The 19735-nt window shown below is 40.4% G+C and overlaps 1 protein-coding gene and 1 long non-coding RNA gene across 2 annotated transcripts; one reads left to right on the top strand and one right to left on the bottom strand.

Moving 5' to 3' along the window:
* Positions 1 to 2921: 2921 nt before the first annotated feature.
* On the bottom strand, positions 2922 to 18376 carry LOC146674454 (uncharacterized; the record flags this gene model as incomplete). The annotated part of the gene is made up of 5 exons (XM_085401067.1): positions 2922 to 3157; positions 4671 to 4848; positions 12151 to 12268; positions 16924 to 17132; positions 18050 to 18376. Coding segments are annotated over 5 exons (906 nt in total), but the record flags the coding sequence as incomplete, so codon positions are not given.
* On the top strand, positions 10356 to 11056 carry LOC146674455 (uncharacterized). The gene is made up of 3 exons (XR_014909282.1): positions 10356 to 10493; positions 10609 to 10701; positions 10880 to 11056. It is a non-coding gene; the product is annotated as an uncharacterized LOC146674455 (long non-coding RNA).
* Positions 18377 to 19735: the final 1359 nt, after the last annotated feature.

Raw genomic sequence — 19735 nt, forward strand, 5'->3', positions numbered from 1 at the left:
CCCTCCTGGGTGGACAAATTTTTCTCACTTCCTATGCTGGACAAAACCTTATGCTGGACAAAAGGTTATTGTAGGCTTACAGCTGAAAAGAGCATCCATGCTCTTTACCTCTAAAACTGTTTCTTTTCAATAGAAGGACAAAAAAGTGTAATAATGACCAAAAAGGCACGTTCAATTTTAGTTATTACTCCCAAAGAGAAGTCATTTTCCAGTAAAACATACGCTAGTGTGTGAAATAAGCAGTAACACAGGCTTTATGTTAGTAGCCTCTTCTTTCCTAGAAGTCCACAAGGCTCTTGTGGTCTGGAAGTGTTTTTTAATGTTTCAGTGCTAATTTGACCTGCAGCCTGTGAGTGAAGTAATTTACTTTCCTTTTCCGGCTCCGACACACACTCCACAGAAAGTCACATGAACTTGCTGATCTCGAAAGATATACTCTGTCAACTGGTCCTTTCCTCCCTTACAGAAAAACCTCCTCGGACTTGAAAGGCTCTGAATCTTGGCTCGGCAAGAAACAAAAAGAAACATTCAAGGGTGCCGACAAAGTCACCTCAGGACCTGTGAAGTGATTTTGTGAGATGTCTTTCATATGATGGAAAGTAGGTTCATGCTGACAGCAAAGCAATCTCCTTTAGGTCTCTTATCCAAGAGGAAACACTGCACCATTTTCTGCCAGGATCCTTGGCTTTGGTTTCACTGAGGCTGCTTTCACACTGAATATAAAGCACTGATGTCACCACGGCTGTAGCCTTACAGGGGCTGAAAGGTTTTTATCTCCACTGTCATTTTGTTGCAACCTTGTTGTTTTCAACCTTGTATTTCAACAAAAGCAAGGACAGAACATGTGTTGTACACAGACAATATATCGATGCATAAAAGAGGTGAAAAGTGAAGCCAGTGCAGGAGGGCAATAGCAAAGAAAAGCAACAAGAAATTCATTGCTACTCATGATACACAAATCTGAATTTTTTAACAGGGTTTATTTTACAGGGTTTGAACAGTTACACTTAAAAGTCAGATCTTTCTACAATGTTTTCTTTTATTACTACAAGGATGAGGATGGTAACTGATTTCTCTCAGCTACATATAATCAATGGCGATGATGTCAATACAAATCACTGTTTGATCAACTGGTTTAACCCCTTCAGTGGATCTGTGCACTTATGAAACTACAGTCTTAAAAACAAAACACACCATCTGTTAATTCTAAAAATTAATATATCAGGACATTAAAAAACATTGAGGTCTTAAGATTAACACGACATATTACACTGTATGATCGTTTATTTCACAAAACCTAATCTGTGTGATATACTAAATAAACCCTTTGATACAGTAGTAAAACCACCTTTGGCAGCAGTAACTTGAAGTATGACTTTTAGTGATGGGATTTCCGGCTCTTTTTAGAGAACTGGCTCTTTCGGCTCGGCTCACTAAAAAGAGCCGGCTCTTTCGACCCCCAACCAGCTCCCAACCGGCTCTTCAGGTTGTTTTGTTGCTTTAATTAATTTATTATTAACAACAATATAAAATTATGCAGAACAGGAATTACTAATGTAAAAAAAAGTGGTTTTATTTATATATGTTTATATATAAATATATACGGTGGCCCCTAGAGACAAAACACGTACAAACTCCAAAACACTTTTGTAGCATGAACTGAACTTCCAAAACAGAGCTACCTAGATCACTTAAATTACACAATTGAAAGCATGAAAGCATATGTGTATTGTTTGTGTATTTATACACAGGCACTCATATATATTTAAATAATTTTAAAAAAAAATCTTCATTTACCTGTTACTACCACACACCAAATCTGGTCGTTGGTACTTCCTGGCTTGTGTAGCCACTAGCTAACAAAAGCTCAACACTGCGCCGAGCATCCTGGAGCACTACTCTTGTCTTTTGTATGTGTTTTGGAGTTTGTACGTGCTTCGTCTCTAGGGGCCACCGTAAATATACTTTTATTTATTCACTCCACATAAAATGTAATAAATAAAAAGAAGATGCACATTCTCTGTCATATGGGCATATGACAGAGAATGTGCATCTTCTTTTTGTATTTCATATTTTTAACTGCAAGAATAAACTTTCTGAATCCTTTATCATCTGCAACTGAAAATAGTTGTGAATGATTACTATCCCTGACTCTCTTTCTCTCTCTCTCCCTCCCACTCTGTTCCTGTGCTACTGCGAGTGCAACTACCGCCCCTCCCCCCTCTTCCCAGCGCACAGCACAAGGCTCCCGTGTGGAGTGAAGCGGAAAAAAAGTGCGAGAGAGAGAGAGAGAGAGAGTGAGAGAAAGAAAAAAAACCCCACGGCTCCCAATAAGGAGCTGGTCAGTGCAATATCAGGACAGTCAGGGCATGTGCAATATAATCGATGTGTTTCCGTTATTGTCCTCTTCTTGTCAGTTTGTTGTAGTATAATGTGATCACTGTCACATGATCTGTAAATAGTGTCTCTGTATGTTTTTACTAATGTGTGGAAATTAGCCCAAGGCTATAATCTGGCATATTTACATTTGTTAAAATGTTCATTAATATGTATCGTCCCTCTTTCTAAATACAATAAGTAAAATAAATAAACATGCACATCTTCATACTGTGAGACTCTGTGAAGCTCAGTGTTTGGTTTCTTTGAAAGTAAAGACAGTTTTGACCTGTTCAACCTGCTTCCCTGAGGGAGGCGCTACAGGTGCATCAGCACAAAGACACACAGACTCCAGAACAGTTTTTTCCCAAAGGCCATGACCACTCTGATCTCACACATGCACTGACGACACCATTACACCCTCCCAATCCAAAGACCCATCACCACTGTGCAATAACCCAAACTGTAAATACAAAACTCTATTTATTTATTTTTCTTGACTGGATTTGTATATTTGTACATTAGGTATTTTGACTACTGTTCATGTGTATATAGTGCTGCAGAACTGCACCTCACCCACCTTTCTTTTCCCACATGTTTGCACTGAGGAGGAGATGCTGGTGACAATAAAAAAACATTCTATTCTATTCTATTCTAATCTAAAGAACATAGATGAACCTGGGGGGGTGAAGACTGAGGCTGCCACTTCACTGCTGGGAGTTTTCAAACTCCATTGAATCCTCCTCTGCCTTTGTCAGTGGATCGTTGTTTGGTTGTTCAGCTGAAATAGAGAGGAGAAGACTTAGAGTCATCTTTCTAGGCTCAGGCTGACCCTTCTGGTCTCCTTATTTTCGATTCCCACAGTGTGTTTCCTGCTGCTCGTGGGATCATCGCAGTTTAGATACGATGGCATTTGGACCTTAAACTTTCCCATTACTCTCCTGCCTGTGGGCTCCTCCATGAAACCTGCTCAGGTGAAAATACTGCAGTTATTGAGCTCTGTTGCTGTAAATAAACACTTTGAATTGTTCCTGTGTTGTAGGTTTGTGCTTCTGAAATTTTAAGAATCCTTCAGCCCGAGGAGCAGTGCAAAATGCTTATGGTGACCAGAGGTGATTGATTGATTGATTGATTGATTGAGATGATGATAGCCGTGAGCTTCTCCAAGATCTTTCTTGCGTTCTAACAGTCTAAGTACTCACAGCTCGTCCCAGCCCTTCGATCATAGCAGCTAGCCTTGTGGGGTTTTGAACACCTGTCACCGCTTTCTTCTTTTACCAATAAGCCAGGGCCGAGCCAGCTCTGATCAGCAGGAACCCCGTTATATATCGATGTCCTCGATAGACAGTCCCACCAGACACACGATGCGCCACTTCTGCCACCCGTCCATCGTGTGTCCGGCAGGGAACGTCCCTCCAGGACACTCAGGCTCTCCCAAACCCAGGAGAGAGTGTCAATTGCATTACGTTACCAGTTGATCAAATCCATAATTCTTTAGGAGTTAGAGAACAAGACCGAGACACAGAGGCTCTCTGAGGGTTAGGGTTAGACAAGACTAGACGAGGACATAGAAGCGAAGCAGGAAAGATAAGGGAGGGAGAGGGAGAGATGCGTCCGCCTCCTCCAAGAGCCAGAAGAGATGCTCAGATGCTCAGAGCCCCAACTCTACAAGTTTTGATCAGCTCGTGGTTATAGGTTTGCAGACACCTTCAAGAGGAAGCCTGTGAATGAAACTATAATTCAACCTGTCGAATTCAATCTACTCGCCTCCAATAACACTTGTTCTTCTGTCCACCACCTCTGTCACGTCTACTGTAGGTCCTTGTAATGACCAGCTGGAGGAGTGACAGAGCATCCTTCCAGTACAGTGTTGCTATTATAGTAAGACTGGCAAACTGAAAGGAAACTGTTGATGAGCACCAAGACAACTCTCTACTGCAAATAACTGCTGTGAAGTCTTCCTGTGTCTGGCTCTGTGCTTGGATCCTTATGTTTGTCTGAAAGCAAAGCAAATGTTGCCCCATGATCTTGGGTTTTTGCCCTCTGAGGTCTAAGTCATCACAGGTGGCAAGTACAAAGGTCCATCTTTGTGAAAAAAATGTCATTATTAAAGTTAGGGTCAGATAATTCATCACTACATTTAAGTTATGTTTTAAGCAAGCAGCAATCTCTGGAGCTGAAATATGGAGCCAGCAGTCATTTATCAAAACCTGCACTTGTCCTAATGTCCACCTAAAGCTGACTCCACCCACACTGGCAGAAGAAATGTGAGTTTTAATTGCAGATTATATTACCTGTGAAATCCCAGATCGAAGGCTCCCTCTTCAGTGGGGTGGATTTGGGCCACAAATGTCTCACCACATTTTTAGCATCCTCAAAATGATCAAAGTTGAATTTAAGAGGGATTTTCACATTGTCCTGATCACAGAATGTGAGGTTTGCACTCAGTCGATCAACATCAAACTTCAGCATCTTAAAAAGGAAAAGACAAAAACATGAAAGACATGTAGTAATCTGTTGTTGCAAATATATAAACTATTACTTCATTTAGAGAAACTGTTTTTATTACTTATCATGTATGTTCATCAAAAGAGGCCAGACGTTATGTTTTCAGTTTGTGCTATTTTCCTACAAATTGAAATGTTAAATAGCAGATTCTCAAAAAGTTGATTCTGTTCATCTGGACATTTTCAGTGGGAGAAACGTTTTGTCATCACCAGGTGACTCACAGTGTGCTGGGAGATCAGTTTATGTTCATTAATATGCAAATTACCACTGATCAACACTCCCACAGAGCTTAAATCTGGGACTCTCCACCATTTGACCCTAGAACTAAAGAAGCTTCTCAGATGAAACGTCTTCTTAAAGAAGTCCAGACGCTTTTCTTTCCAAGCTCCGTCTCCATCAGTTCCTCTCCAGTCCGTCAGCTACCCTATGGTGGTTACCAGGACTCGAAAAAGAACCTTTGCCTTATGACTCTGTTGCGTACTTACCTTTCTTTGTTGTTGTTTAGTAGAAATGAGCCGATCACTCAGAACTCACCTGTCTGGACACTGGTCGCTGTTACAAGAAATTATAATTGTTTTAAACGTTACAAGGTTTGCATCTTTGCACCACTACGTCTTCTCTGGATTCAGTCCCTGCTCTGTAGTCACCTGCCTGTCCTCATTCTCTCTGGAATCACTGGAACTCAGGACCTCTCCCCCACCTCATTCACTCACTCGGCCCTTCACCCCCTCCTCCAGAGTCTCTCGCCTCTGCCTACAAGTAAGACTTAACCAGTCAGTTGTAGTTTTCCCTCCCTCATATCTGTCTTTACTCTACTCAGTCTCTTTCTCTATTACAGTACCTTCACCCCTGTGATTCCTTCGTCCTCAGAATCTTTCTCGTTGTAGGTGATTGCTGGTTTTTCATGGAACATGTATTTTTGTGTTATTGAATAAACACACTGGTGCCTAAAGAAACCCTAGTAAGCGCTGCATCTGGGTCCATTTTCATGTACTGACCTCCTGGCCTTTATGACAGATGATGAGAGTCAAACCTTAAATACTGATCCGTATGCGTAGGTTTACGGTACACGTCAGCTTTTAGATGTCCCCCATTACTGATGGAAATCTCACAGTCTAAGAAGGCTAACCTGTCACTTTTCATATCCTCCCTGGTGAATTTGATGTGTCGGTTCATCGAGTTAATGTGATCCGTGAATTGTGGTACGTCCTGAGATTTTATTTTCACCCAGGTGTCATCCACATACCTGAACCAATGGCTTGGTGGTGTGCCAGGGTAGGACAGCAAAGCCCTCTTTTCCACTCCTTCCATGTACAAATTGACCACGATGGATGAAACTGGGGAGCCCATGGCACACCCATGTTTCTGCCTGTAGTACTGACCCTTGTTTGAGAAACAGGTGGAATGAAGACATAGTTCAAACACACCTGGTCGATGCTGAGAGTGGTCCTGTTGCTGTTGGTTTAATCTGCCTCCATAATGACATCTCTCACCTTCTCTGGATGTGGTGTTCAGAGCTGCCCACCAGCGGGTTGAGGATCGAAGCCAGAAACTTAGAGGTGTTATAGGTGACCAAGCTGATCATACAGACAATCAGTCTTAAAGGTGCACCCTGTTTATGTATTTTCGGTAAACCATACAGACTTGGTGTAGATTCCTCTGGGTACAGCCTGTGGTATGAGGTCCAGTCAATAGCCTTGTCGTGTTCTAACTGCTTCAGACAGTCTATCACCCTCTTCCTGTAACCACTTCATGGCTCTCATTTCAGGGGCTCATAAGTATTTTCGTCACTGAGCAGTGACAAAATTTTCTCATGATAGTCTTTCTGGTTTAGCAGTACTGTGCACCTACCCTTGTCTGCCGGAAGGATGATAATATTGTTGTTATTACGTAGTGATGTGAGTGCCTTCCTCTCCTCCATGGTGGTGTTGGATGCTGGGGGCTTTGCATTGCTGAGACAGGCCGAAACATTCGTCCGTAGTTGCTCTGCTTCCACTTCTGCAATATTGTTGTTATGAATTGCTGTTTCTGTGGCTGTGATCAGCTCCACTAGCAGGATTTGTCTCAGTGTGACAGCAAAATTCAACCCTTTATCAAGGATATTTTTCTCTGTTTGGGTGAGCTGTGTGTCAGACAAATTCTTCACCCACTTGTCCACATCCTCGGTGTCGCATCCTTCTCTCTTCTGCAACCAGTGCACTCTACACCTGGGACTACATTTATTTATCTGCATCTGCTTAAAATATTACAGGGAGTGCAGAAATATTAGGCAAGTTGTATTTTTGAGGAATAATTTTATTATTGAACAACAACCATGTTCTCAATGAACCCAAAAAACTCATTAATATCAAAGCTGAATGTTTTTGGAAGTAGTTTTTAGTTTGTTTTTAGTTTTAGCTATTTTAGGGGGATATCTGTGTGTGCAGGTGACTATTACTGTGCATAATTATTAGGCAACTTAACAAAAAACAAATATATACCCATTTCAATTATTTATTTTTACCAGTGACACCAATATAACATCTCCACATTCACAAATATACATTTCTGACATTCAAAAACAAAACAAAAACAAATCAGCGACCAATATAGCCACCTTTCTTTGCAAGGACACTCAAAAGCCTGCCATCCATGGATTCTGTCAGTGTTTTGATCTGTTCACCATCAACATTGCGTGCAGCAGCAACCACAGCCTCCCAGACACTGTTCAGAGAGGTGTACTGTTTTCCCTCCTTGTAAATCTCACATTTGATGATGGACCACAGGTTCTCAATGGGGTTCAGATCAGGTGAACAAGGAGGCCATGTCATTAGTTTTTCTTCTTTTATACCCTTTCTTGCCAGCCACGCTGTGGAGTACTTGGACGCGTGTGATGGAGCATTGTCCTGCATGAAAATCATGTTTTTCTTGAAGGATGCAGACTTCTTCCTGTACCACTGCTTGAAGAAGGTGTCTTCCAGAAACTGGCAGTAGGACTGGGAGTTGAGCTTGACTCCATCCTCAACCCAAAAAGGCCCCACAAGCTCATCTTTGATGATACCAGCCCAAACCAGTACTCCACCTCCACCTTGCTGGCGTCTGAGTCGGACTGGAGCTCTCTGCCCTTTACCAATCCAGCCATGGGCCCATCCATCTGGCCCATCAAGACTCACTCTCATTTCATCAGTCCATAAAACCTTAGAAAAATCCGTCTTGAGATATTTCTTGGCCCAGTCTTGACGTTTCAGCTTGTGTGTCTTGTTCAGTGGTGGTCGTCTTTCAGCCTTTCTTACCTTGGCCATGTCTCTGAGTATTGCACACCTTGTGCTTTTGGGCACTCCAGTGATGTTGCAGCTCTGAAATATGGCCAAACTGGTGGCAAGTGGCATCTTGGCAGCTGCACGCTTGACTTTTCTCAGTTCATGGGCAGTTATTTTGCGCCTTGGTTTTTCCACACGCATCTTGCGACCCTGTTGACTATTTTGAATGAAACGCTTGATTGTTCGATGATCACGCTTCAGAAGCTTTGCAATTTTGAGACTGCTGCATCCCTCTGCAAGATATCTCACTATTTTTGACTTTTCTGAGCCTGTCAAGTCCTTCTTTTGACCCATTTTGCCAAAGGAAAGGACGTTGCCTAATAATTATGCACACCTGATATAGGGTGTTGATGTCATTAGACCACACCCCTTCTCATTACAGAGATGCACATCACCTAATATGCTTAATTGGTAGTAGGCTTTTGAGCCTATACAGCTTGGAGTAAGACAACATGCATGAAGAGGATGAAGTGGACAAAATACTCATTTGCCTAATAATTCTGCACTCCCTGTAAAGGTAATCCCAAAGAACTTCTGTTATCAACACTCTAAAAAGTAATTCATCAGGCCTTTTACCACCACTTGATTAAATCCATGGCTGCAACATAAAAATTCTAATTTATTGATTAAGATAGACCTTCTAAGTTGCAAACTTTATTTTTTTGGGTTGTGTTGAATTAATAATGTTGGTAATTACATTAAATTAATTTTATTTGAAATTTGAAATTAAATCCCAATGTTAGTGGGTTCAAAATAAAATTCAAGTTGTAATTACTTAAAGAAATTTAATAGATAACTTATTTTTTTCCACTGTAACTTCTGATTTCAAATTCCCTCCCCTACTGACTTAACTAGCCCCGGCAAATTCACACATGTTGCATTGCATGGTGCAAGCTTTTATAAAAGACATTTCAAGGTAAGTAACATTTCATTTACAAATAACAGTTCTACCAAAGCAAAGCATTTGAGTTGGGCGTTCGCCATGTAATCGGAAGGTTGCTGGTTCGAGCCCCGGCTTGGACAGTCTCGGTCGTTGTGTCCTTGGGCAAGACACTTCATCCGTTGCCTACTGGTGGTGGTCAGAGGGCCCGGTGGCGCCAGTGTCCGGCAGCCTCGCCTCTGTCAGTGCGCCCCAGGGTGGCTGTGGCTACAATGTAGCTTGCCATTGTAGCTCACCAGTGTGTGAATGTGTGTGTGAATGGGTGGATGACTGGATATGTAAAGCGCTTTGGGGTCATTAGGGACTAGTAAAGCACTATATAAATACAGGCCATTTACCATTTGTGCTAGTCACCTGTAGTGGATTTGTGTATGATGTGATGCTCATACAGATAAGGAAATACTTTGCACTACCACATGTAGCTAATGCTAGCCATTCTAAACTTTAGCACAGGAGAGGATAAGACTTAAAAAGTTTCATTTGACAAAAGTCTTCAGCTAGAGAGTGCAACTGTGGCTAGGAAAAGCATGGTTAAAGTCTTGCTACACAGTGCAATCTAATTTCGATCATAGGCTGATTTTGTTTTTCTTTTTACCAAAATTAGAAGCCTTTAAACTGTGAATAGTTTTGTCAGAGGGATAACCTAGAGGCTTCTTTTTTCCGTCTGGCTCACCTATTTTATATCTTTATAAAACTTGCATGACCTATACGTAATATTACATTGATTTAGTATTGTGATACAGCTTAAAGTAAGTATTGTTCTTGATCTTAAGAGCTGTAGCTATCTTTGTTTTTTTTGTTTGTTTGTTTTTTTAAATCAGATTGTGAAATATTGTTAATGTCATTCCAATAGCATTATTCTGGCATAGGCTATGTGAATCTACTTAACATTAAGACTTTATGTAAGCAGTTAGTATAGTGTGATAATCTAGGGTCATTAGTGCTTTGTTAAGTTGGGACACATTTTTTACAAAATGGGCTGGGAGTGAACAATGTGTAAATTCGAAGCCTCTGCAAAAACAGGGTTGCTAAAACATTAGAGATTACACCACGGTTATGGTGCGGAAGTCTCTTTTGTCTTCACCACGATTGTTTTGGTTCCCTCAAAACTTGGGGTAGCCTTAGATCACATCTATTCTCTTTAAATAATGTATTAGAGCATTCATTAATGCAGTATAGCTAAGAGTCTGCAAGGTTTAATTCTTCTGTTTGCGTGTTCTACAGATAAAGGAGGAGTTCAAGAGAATAACCACTGTAAGCCTTGAATGGCTACACTTGACCATTGCACCCCAAAACTGATGGATGTCATTTTATCAAGGGGAGGAGCTAAGGGAGTGAGAATCAGGCAGATCAAGGACATGCTTCTTGAGGTAGGACAACTATTTAGACTTTGGGTAGCTTTGAAATGCACTTTGTTGGCAGTCCTGGTGTTCCATAGGAGTCACCCATGTATTTTATACTCATATTTTATTTTTTCTTAAATAGCACAATACAATTGAAACACGCAGAGAAGTAGCCATCTGCTGCCTTATCACTTTCCTTGGAGAGAAGGAAGAGGTCCTTTTCATGGAGTTTGGTGTAAGTCATTCAGCATTGTGTGTGTGTGTATGTGTGTGTGTGTGTGTGTGTGTGTGTGTGTGTGTGTGTGTGTGTGTGTGTGTGTGTGTGTGTGTTCCATTGATCATCTGAATTCATTAAGCTTCAATAAGTATAAAAGTCTAATCTATAATTCACTAACCTATTTTTTTAAAAATAGGTTAGTGAATTAACCTATTAATTCCTTAACTTAAGGTTGGCCTTAAGTTAACACCGAAGAACTTAAGGTCAACCTTGAAAGGCAGGTGATGAAAACTGCCAGCATCAGTGACCGGTACACCCCTGGATCTAACCATAAGACTGCAACCATTGTGGTGGAGGAAACAAAAATCATGGAGGGCCAGAATTTCCCAAGGTGCTGTGTTTTGCTCATGGGCATAATATATGCTCTCAATCTGAGCTAATGCAAGGATCTGAAATATACTTTTGAAGTTGTTCAGAAGCTGTTCCTTGACCTTGATGGAACCATCATTATGTTAAAGATGTTCACTCTGTTTCAAAAATTGTTAACTGTTTGGAATCTTATATGTGTAACATTGATCTTAAAGGTGTTTGCTGCATTGTGTAATAGAAAGATGCAAGATCTTGTAAAGTTTGGTAGGCATTGAAAGTTAACATTTACTGAACACTTGCATGGAAGTATTACTGTAACAAAATGTTTTCTAAGTAGATTTTTTACCAATTGAACACATTTGTTTCTGTGGTGTTAAATACATAAAGGCATATTCTATAACTTGGCTGTGATGGTATAAATCTAAATTTCTGGTTTATTTCCACTTTTTAAATACAAAGTGTTGAAATGCCTACAGTTAAAAAATAAAAAAGTTTTTTGATAAAAAAAAATGTTGAATGAATTCCTTTCTTAAAAGCTATTACAATAAAATAAAAATAAAAAAATAAGAGAAAGCTAAAATGATGATAATAATGATGAAAATCAGCAACTTAATATTTTAAATAATGAACTTTAAAAAATTGTTTTTGTAATTGCTGTAATTAATTACATAACACTTAAAAATCATTTTAAATAATGTGGAAAAAGTAATTGGAGGAACATAATTTTTATGAGTAAACAACTTAAAAATATGTTTTTAAGCTACCAAATATTACGTAAATGGTAATTAAAATCACCTTTGATTATGGAGGAAAAGTTAATTCCCCTAACTCAATATAGTTTGTTGGTTCAATCTAATTTCAACATAAGTTATCGTAATCAAAAAGAGTAATGGAAACTCTTGCGTTAATTTTTTTTGTTGAGCTTAAACAATAGTTTTTAGAGTGCAGACAAGCTTCAGATTCTCTTGATGGGGTGATAATGCATCTCAGTGGGGAGCTGACAGCAGTTATAGGATATGAAACAAGCAAAATAAAACTCAGTTCCTCTTCTAAAATGTTTCAGGTGTCTCTGAAGAGTGAGGAAGAAGAGGAGGGTACCTGTCCGTTTTCCACATGCAGAGCAAGTGCGACATGATCCCAAACATAAAATGGAGGCCAACTACCCCAGGGCCGAACGGTCATCTGGTTTTCATCAGGTCTTTGGATCAACGCATAACTGAGAGGAAGGTCAGAGAGAGACAGTCATTCAGTTTATTAAAGCCTGCAACACTAAAACCGTCACGAGCAACAACAGCAGTCACGGAAAATTAACAATTTGTTAATGAAGTCGTTCATTTTCATCAGATTTTTCTAATTTGTCAAAACAAGTATTTAAATGAATGTTTTAAGAGGTTATTAGTTTTATCATTCGTTTTTAATACTGCTTTACATATCCACCCATGCTCTGTCCACTTATCCTCATCAGGGTCGCTGGAGCCTATCCCAGCTGTCATACGGCGAGAGGTGGGGTTATACTACTATTGCATAGAGATATCCGTCCACAAAATCCCACACTGCTTTAAACATTAAATCTTTGCTCTAATCAAGCAGTGAATTTAGGCCAGATAATGACAAATGAATCACCTGGTACCAGGCACGTGCAGAGGGGGGGGGCTGGAGGGGCTTGAGCACCCGCCCCTTTCCTGATGGGTGCCCTTTTGTTGAGGCAACTTTAAAAAAGAAATTTATTTATTTATTTATTTTTTATGTGTGTAGGCGTGCGGATTCCTGTCTGTGCCCCTCAACAATAATATATACTATTAATCACAGTTTTGCTAAATAAAAGGATCTGGCTTGATCGCTCTTGACGGCAGAACGCGCTGGTTACGAGCCGGGAACGAGCTCACAAAGAGCACGCGCATTTTTTGCAGTCTGGAGCTGTAGGAGAAACACAAGTTAACTCAGAGACACAGACTGATGCGACAAAACCAGTAAGTAGGTGTACAGCGTACACTGTAGTGTGTAGCACACAGGAGTATTGGCTTATTACGTACACGTTGGTAAGCTGTCTTGTTGCAACTGACGAACTGAAACAAACGAGCGTGCTGTGTGTGCAACAGCGCGACAAACATTACCTGTCCTTGTATTAACTGCACAAGTAGTGCTGGTCACAGCTGCTGGCTACCTGTGTAAGGCTGTCATGGGTCTGTAGCTCTGTCACCGTTTTAGGGAACATATTTAGTTTTAAAGTATTTAGAAACATATTTAGTTTTAAAGTAAGTTTCCGGGCTTTTCCTGCCTTTCTGGAGGGATTATATTTCACTAAAAACGATCTAATATGCATGTCCATATAATTATGCATTATTATAATATTTAAAAAAACACACGCTGTATTTTAAAGAACATACATTAAGAAGCAGATTATATTAGATTTATATTTTAAATAAGACAAAATTTGGATTTTACAGCAGTAAAATTTTTGTATCTCTACAGTTTAAAAATGTAATAAGCTTTGCCCCTGCACAGAGTGGATAGTGAAACAAATGGAATCATCATAAATACATTATTTCATATTTATTACTTCCCCCTCCTCATTGCTTTATTATTGTAGCTCTAGTAATAAATAATAATGTAAGGATTCTGGATCAGCACTGTGATGCCCATAGTATATACAGTATTCTGAAGAAGGTCTAAAATGTCACTGTGTGTGCGTGCATGTGTGTGTTTTATGTACAAATTTCAGCACTTGTCCCAAAATTCCATCTTGAGAATTGATGACAGTGTCATAAATTGTAGGGACAAGGTAAAAAACTTGGGCGTGTGGTTTGACGTGGTGCTCTCTTTCGAGTCTCATGTAAAAGAGATAACAAAGACCGCCTTTTATCATTTGAGGAACATCGCCAGAATCAGACAAGTTTTGTCAAGCGACACTGCAGAGGTTCTTGTCCATGCATTTGTGTCCTCACGTATTGATTATTGTGATGCTCTTCTTTCTGGGCTACCAAAGAAAAGTTTTAGAGGTCTACAGATGGTGCAAAATGCAGCTGCTCGCATTTTAACAAGAACTGGGAAATTTGAGCACATTAGCCCTGTACTGAACTCTCTTCATTGGCTACCTTGTCAGGTTCGAGCAGATTTTAAGGTCCTGCTGCTCACCTACAAGGCTTTAAACGGACTGGCACCTTCATACCTCTCCGACCTTTTACATCTTTACGTTCCATCCCGTGCTCTCCGATCTCAGGACTCTGGCCTTCTAAAGGTTCCTAGAGCCAGAAAAAAGACAATTGGAGAGCGTGCTTTTTCTTTTCGTGCCCCGTTTCTGTGGAACAACCTCCCTCAAGATGTTAGGCAGGCATGCTCTGTGGAGGTTTTTAAAACTAAGCTGAAGACACATTTGTTCACCTTATCTTACAAGTCTTAATTCTATGGCTTTTAGTTTTTAAATTTTTACTGTTTTTAACTTGTATTGTGTCTTTTACCTGTATTGCTATGTATCGCTTTTATTTTATTTTTTTATCTTTTTAGTTTTAAATAGTTGTACAGCACTTTGTTTGAAAGCGCTTTATAAATAAAGTTATTATTATTATTATTATATGGATTTTTTAAAAATTATTACTCATGATATAACATTGTCCAGACATGGCTGGTAAGGACATGAGGAGGAAACAGCAGGAGCTGTGTGAGGCTACTAAAGGCAGTGCTATAACATTTTTCTGTCATCATTTTATTATAGATTAAGTGCAAGAGTTGTTAGGTGTGGATAATTAGATTATAGTTTATTGCAATAGCAAGTTGTGCCTTGTTCTCAGATAGACAGCAAGTGGAGAGTGATATATGAAATGATGGGATGGAAGGAAGAAGAGAAGCAAAGAGTGATTCACAGGCAGAGCCTAAATTATTTCTCACAGTTGTTTGTTGCCTTATGGTTCCAAGCGCTGTCACCAATCTTTGCATTTTGTTATTATCTCATGACACTTGTTTAATCAGCTACCATCTCTCCTATGGACTTTTTAATGTCTACAGTCTCAGATCAGCACAGTGCTGCACTATCAGCAGCACTATCCACAGCAACCCCTCAACAGCAACATTGTACCCATCAGGTAAAACATCGGCTACGTTTGCTTTGCCTTGTCGCCACCTCAGAACAGTGATATAGTATGATGCGATCCCATATTAGATTCTTGATGAATGTGTGTTGTTGTTATTCAGCCTGGTTCAATGTGCCCCTTTTTAACTTTGAGCACCCGCCCCTTTAAACTAGTGATGGTAAATTTGATTCTTTTTACTGAATCGAGTGTTAATGAGTCACTCACCAAAGTGAATCAGGTTTTTTGAGTCATTTGATTCACTGAGTCAGTTGACCAGAGAGTGCCAAAATTTTACATTTTCACTCAAACTTAATTTGTTTCCCTTTTCATGTAAATCCCACTGCTAAGATGAATGATTAAAAAAACAAACAAAAAAAACTATTTTATAGAGAAAAAAGAGCAAAAACATTTCTAAAATTAAGCAATTTCCTATCAAAATTGCTTAATAAACATTTATTTTGTTTATTTGTATTTTATTAGTATTTTCCTTAAGTGTGTCAAATATATATTTTCTCATCTAAATGTCCACTGCGCTGTGAGCCAGGGGGCGGTAATGCGCCTTAACATTGGTTACCAACCAAGAAGAAGAAGAAGCTGTGACCCAGGAGGGAGGGGGTGAGTGAGTGATTCGTTCGCTCGCTCTATGATTCAGCACAGGAAGGAGGGGGTGAGTGAGTCCTGAGTGATTCATTCGCTCTTTGATTCAGCACAGGAGGGAGGAGGTTAGTGAGTCCTGAGTGATTCATTCGCTCTTTGATTCAGCACAGGAGGGAGGAGGTTAGTGAGTCCTGAGTGATTCATTCGCTCTTTGATTCAGCACAGGAGGGAGGAGGTTAGTGAGTCCTGAGTGATTCATTCGCTCTTTGATTCAGCACAGGAGGGAGGGGGTGAGCGAGTCCTGAGTGATTCGCTTATGCTTACGATTCAGCACAGGAAGCGAGGGGGTGAGTAGCTCAAATGTGTTGTTAGCATGTTAGCAGCGCGATGCTACTCTGAACCGAGGAGCTATTTTCTTGATGTGAGCTTCTACTCAGGGTTTTTTCTTCCAGTTCAGAGCAGAAATGCTTTTGTTACGAAACTGGCTGTTGTCCCCCCCCCCCCCACAATTTTAATTATAAGCTAGATATATTTCTACTAATGGAATTAGTTTGCTAACAGCAACAGGGATGAGTCAGTGAGTCAGTTGGGCTTGTGAATCATGATTCACGAGTCAGTAAAGTGATTCTCGAGTATTGAACGATTCGTTCACGAATCGAACATCACTACTTTAAACCTCTCTGCATGGCCCTGCCTGGTACCAGTTTGAATTCAGCTTTTATTTAAATAAATAAACTGTACATACTTGTGAGTCACTTCAAACTATTTTCTGTTATTACTGCGGGGCACCAGGGGGCCCAGCTCACACTGCTTCAACCTTTCCTGATCAGCCAGCTATTCCATATGTTGAGCCTCAAGGTTTACCCAGGATGCACTTTATGACATCACACATCAGACGCCGAGCTCTGATCCTCTACGTCACAGACAATAAACTACTGAGGATTATTCAGACAGTGATGTGTCATCGTACTGATGCTCACAGCTGGTTAGATTTAAATATGTTTTTCAGCTGTGAAATCTTCATGTGGACATCTGCTGGACTTATGAAGTTTGAGACCAAAAATGCTGACAAAATAAAACAATAACAACAAAAAATCAAATGTATGGCCTGTCCCCATTACTGGTAAAGGTCAGCTGATTCTGAGGTGCACAGCTGTGAACATACTTCATGAGAGTCCATTAACATTTTTACCTGTGTGATTCTTACCTGTGTGTCTCACACATGGCCTCTGGTCTCCAGACGAAATGTCCGTCTCTGTAAGTGCAGACTGCGTTCGGGTCATCATACAGAAACAAAGGATACTCTGAGAAGAGCTCCTGATTGGCTGGGCTGTGGACCAGCACAGCGTACTCCACTTCCTGTTTGAACAGATTTGTCTTGAACACCCTCATGATGGGCGGATCTCCGGAGCAAAACTGGACATGAAAAAGTGGAAGCATCACCCCGTTTTATTGCTTTAATTAATTTATTATCAACAACAATATAAAATTATGGACAAAATGAATTACTGATGTGCTTTTATTTATTCACTCCACATAAAATGTAAAAAATAAATTATAAAATCAAAAACCAACTATTTACATTTCAACATTTAACGATTTTAATTTTCAGCTTTTTCCTTTTAAACAAATTTAAATTGAAACAAAACCAAACATTGCAAACCACAACACAATAAAATATAAATTAAAATATGCAAAACAAAAAGAAGATGCACATTCTCTGTCATATAGGCCTGGATGATTTTTTGGGAGTGTTTTCCTGTTTGGAATTACATAATATTCAGTGCATGAATAAACTTTCTGAATCCTTTATCGTCCGCAACTGAAAATAATTGGAAATCAAGTGCAGTCATGTTTGCCATGTCTTTATCAGCTGAGTTATGTCTTGCTGGGTCACAGACTTCTGCAAACTGTCTCATAGAGCTCTGGGTTGGTTTAGGTGGCTGTGGTGGTATACTACATTAGGCTACGTTCACACTGCAGGTGTTAATGCTCAATTCCGATTTTTTGATCGAATCAAATTTTTTTGTCTGCTCGTTCACACTACAAATAAAATGCGACTGCAAACGCGCTCTACTGTGAACGCTCAAAGCGGCCCGCATGCGCAAAAGAAGATGTCACACACAACGCGCTGTTTAAACCCAGAGCAAACAATATTGTTTGACTGATGGCCCTTAATAATAAAGACTTCGGACTACGTTTCCCCATTTTTGTGCTTTAAGTTATTTTGTTATTTACATAACAATGTAGATAACCTAATAATTATCATTATTGCTGTTTTAGAGGAGCGGTGCGTCAAAGGATAGTTGTAAACATTAAGTGTTAGTCATTACCTGCTCGCTGTAGGCGGTCAGCACCTCCTCCACGGGGAAGGTGAAGCGGTATGAGCCATACCTGGACTTCTCACTAAAGGCTGGAGAGGAGGCGAACTTCCACAGGAAGTTCTCCTGCTTCGCGGCCTGCTCCTCCGTCCGCTTTGGGTAGGTCTCATCCAGGAGCCTCGTCTCAGCCGACTGGATCTCCTCGGGCCTCACGGCCAGACTCCACCACACCAGGGAGAGTTGAGTTGAGCTACTTTGAGGAGCCTTGAAGCCTTCGTCAGCCCTGATCCCGCATAAACCCTGTCGGTTTGTGTCGTGTTTCAGACAAGACACATGAAGCGCCGGTGTTCCAGATCAACTGGCGTTTAGATCAACTGGCGTTGGTCGAACAGATGTGTGGCAGTCTTGCGTTTCAGTAGCTGCTACCGACAAACCAGCAAAAAAACGCCAATTGTGTCACCTGTGACACTTGTGAGGTTGTCTCAAACACACTCCGTCAGTCTTGATGCTGTTGAACAACAAAATGTTTAAAAATGTGGCGAGTTTACCTGGTGATATCCTCATGCGCGACGCGATCGCGAAAACAGCAAACAAGTAACACCACGCCGTTGTTGTTCACAGGACAGCAAGAGTAAACGATCGGGAGACTCTTGTCGTCGTTATCGTTCCACTCGCACGGTTTATTTCACCGAATTCAGCGTTTTTGCTCCACAACTAAAGCGAGCAGTTTACTTTGTGCACTAACATGGACTCGAGTCAACCAGCGCCACCTCTGGCCAAGTGCCACAGCCTACAGCCAGATCAACTGGTGACACACATCTGCAGCACGTTTGAATTCGTGTCATGCACATTTGTACCTTTCAATTGTGTGTTTGTGCGTCATGCAAATAAACCTTTGAAATGAATGAAATGATATCATGTATCATTATATCAGGCTTCTACCTTCTACCTTCTACCTATAAAGGTGGCGGGTTTTATAGGTAGAAAGGTAGAAGGTATAGGTAGAAAGGTAGAAGCCTGGGACTCCTAGGAGTCCCAGGCTTCTACCTTCTACCTTCTACCTATAAAGGTAGAAGCCTGGGACTCCTAGGAGTCCCAGGCTTCTACCTTTCTACCTATAAAACCCGCCACCAGCCAAATGGCTGGTAGGCTTTTAGCTAAGCTTTAGCTTCAGCCAAGTGGAAGCTAAATTGGCTAGTCATTCATATGTATATTAGGTAGTTAAAAAGGAATTCAGGAGGGAGGGGAGTGGGGGTGTGTGGATGAGGGGGTGGGGGAGCTGCTAAAAGCTGTGAACTTCCTTTTGTGTTTCATCTTGATGCATTCTCAATCATCCAGGGAAATAAATCTCCAAAAGTCACCAACTTGGAGTGTTTCAGTTTGCCATCTTAGGGAGAAATCAACACACATGGGTGTTTGTCCTTTGTTGCTGAGATTTATTGATAAAAACAGTACAAAAAACCAACCATTTGTATACATATTTACAAATAATAATGAGAAACAAACTTACTAATAAGCTGTTGAACTGCCGGTCAAACAGATATTTCTACTGTGTCAGAGATGATGAATGTTTCCGTGTTCCTCTTTATATTTTCCATCAGTACACACACGTCATGACATTGCTCAGTCAATCAGCTGCACAATATACACAATATAGAGTTTAAATGTAAATTAAAAATATAAAAATGTAAAAAGCAT

This window comes from Rhamphochromis longiceps, linkage group LG3 (genome assembly GCF_057381845.1).
Source record: "Rhamphochromis longiceps isolate RC_006_pf linkage group LG3, R_longiceps_female_GT1.1, whole genome shotgun sequence".
Taxonomy (NCBI): domain Eukaryota; kingdom Metazoa; phylum Chordata; class Actinopteri; order Cichliformes; family Cichlidae; genus Rhamphochromis; species Rhamphochromis longiceps.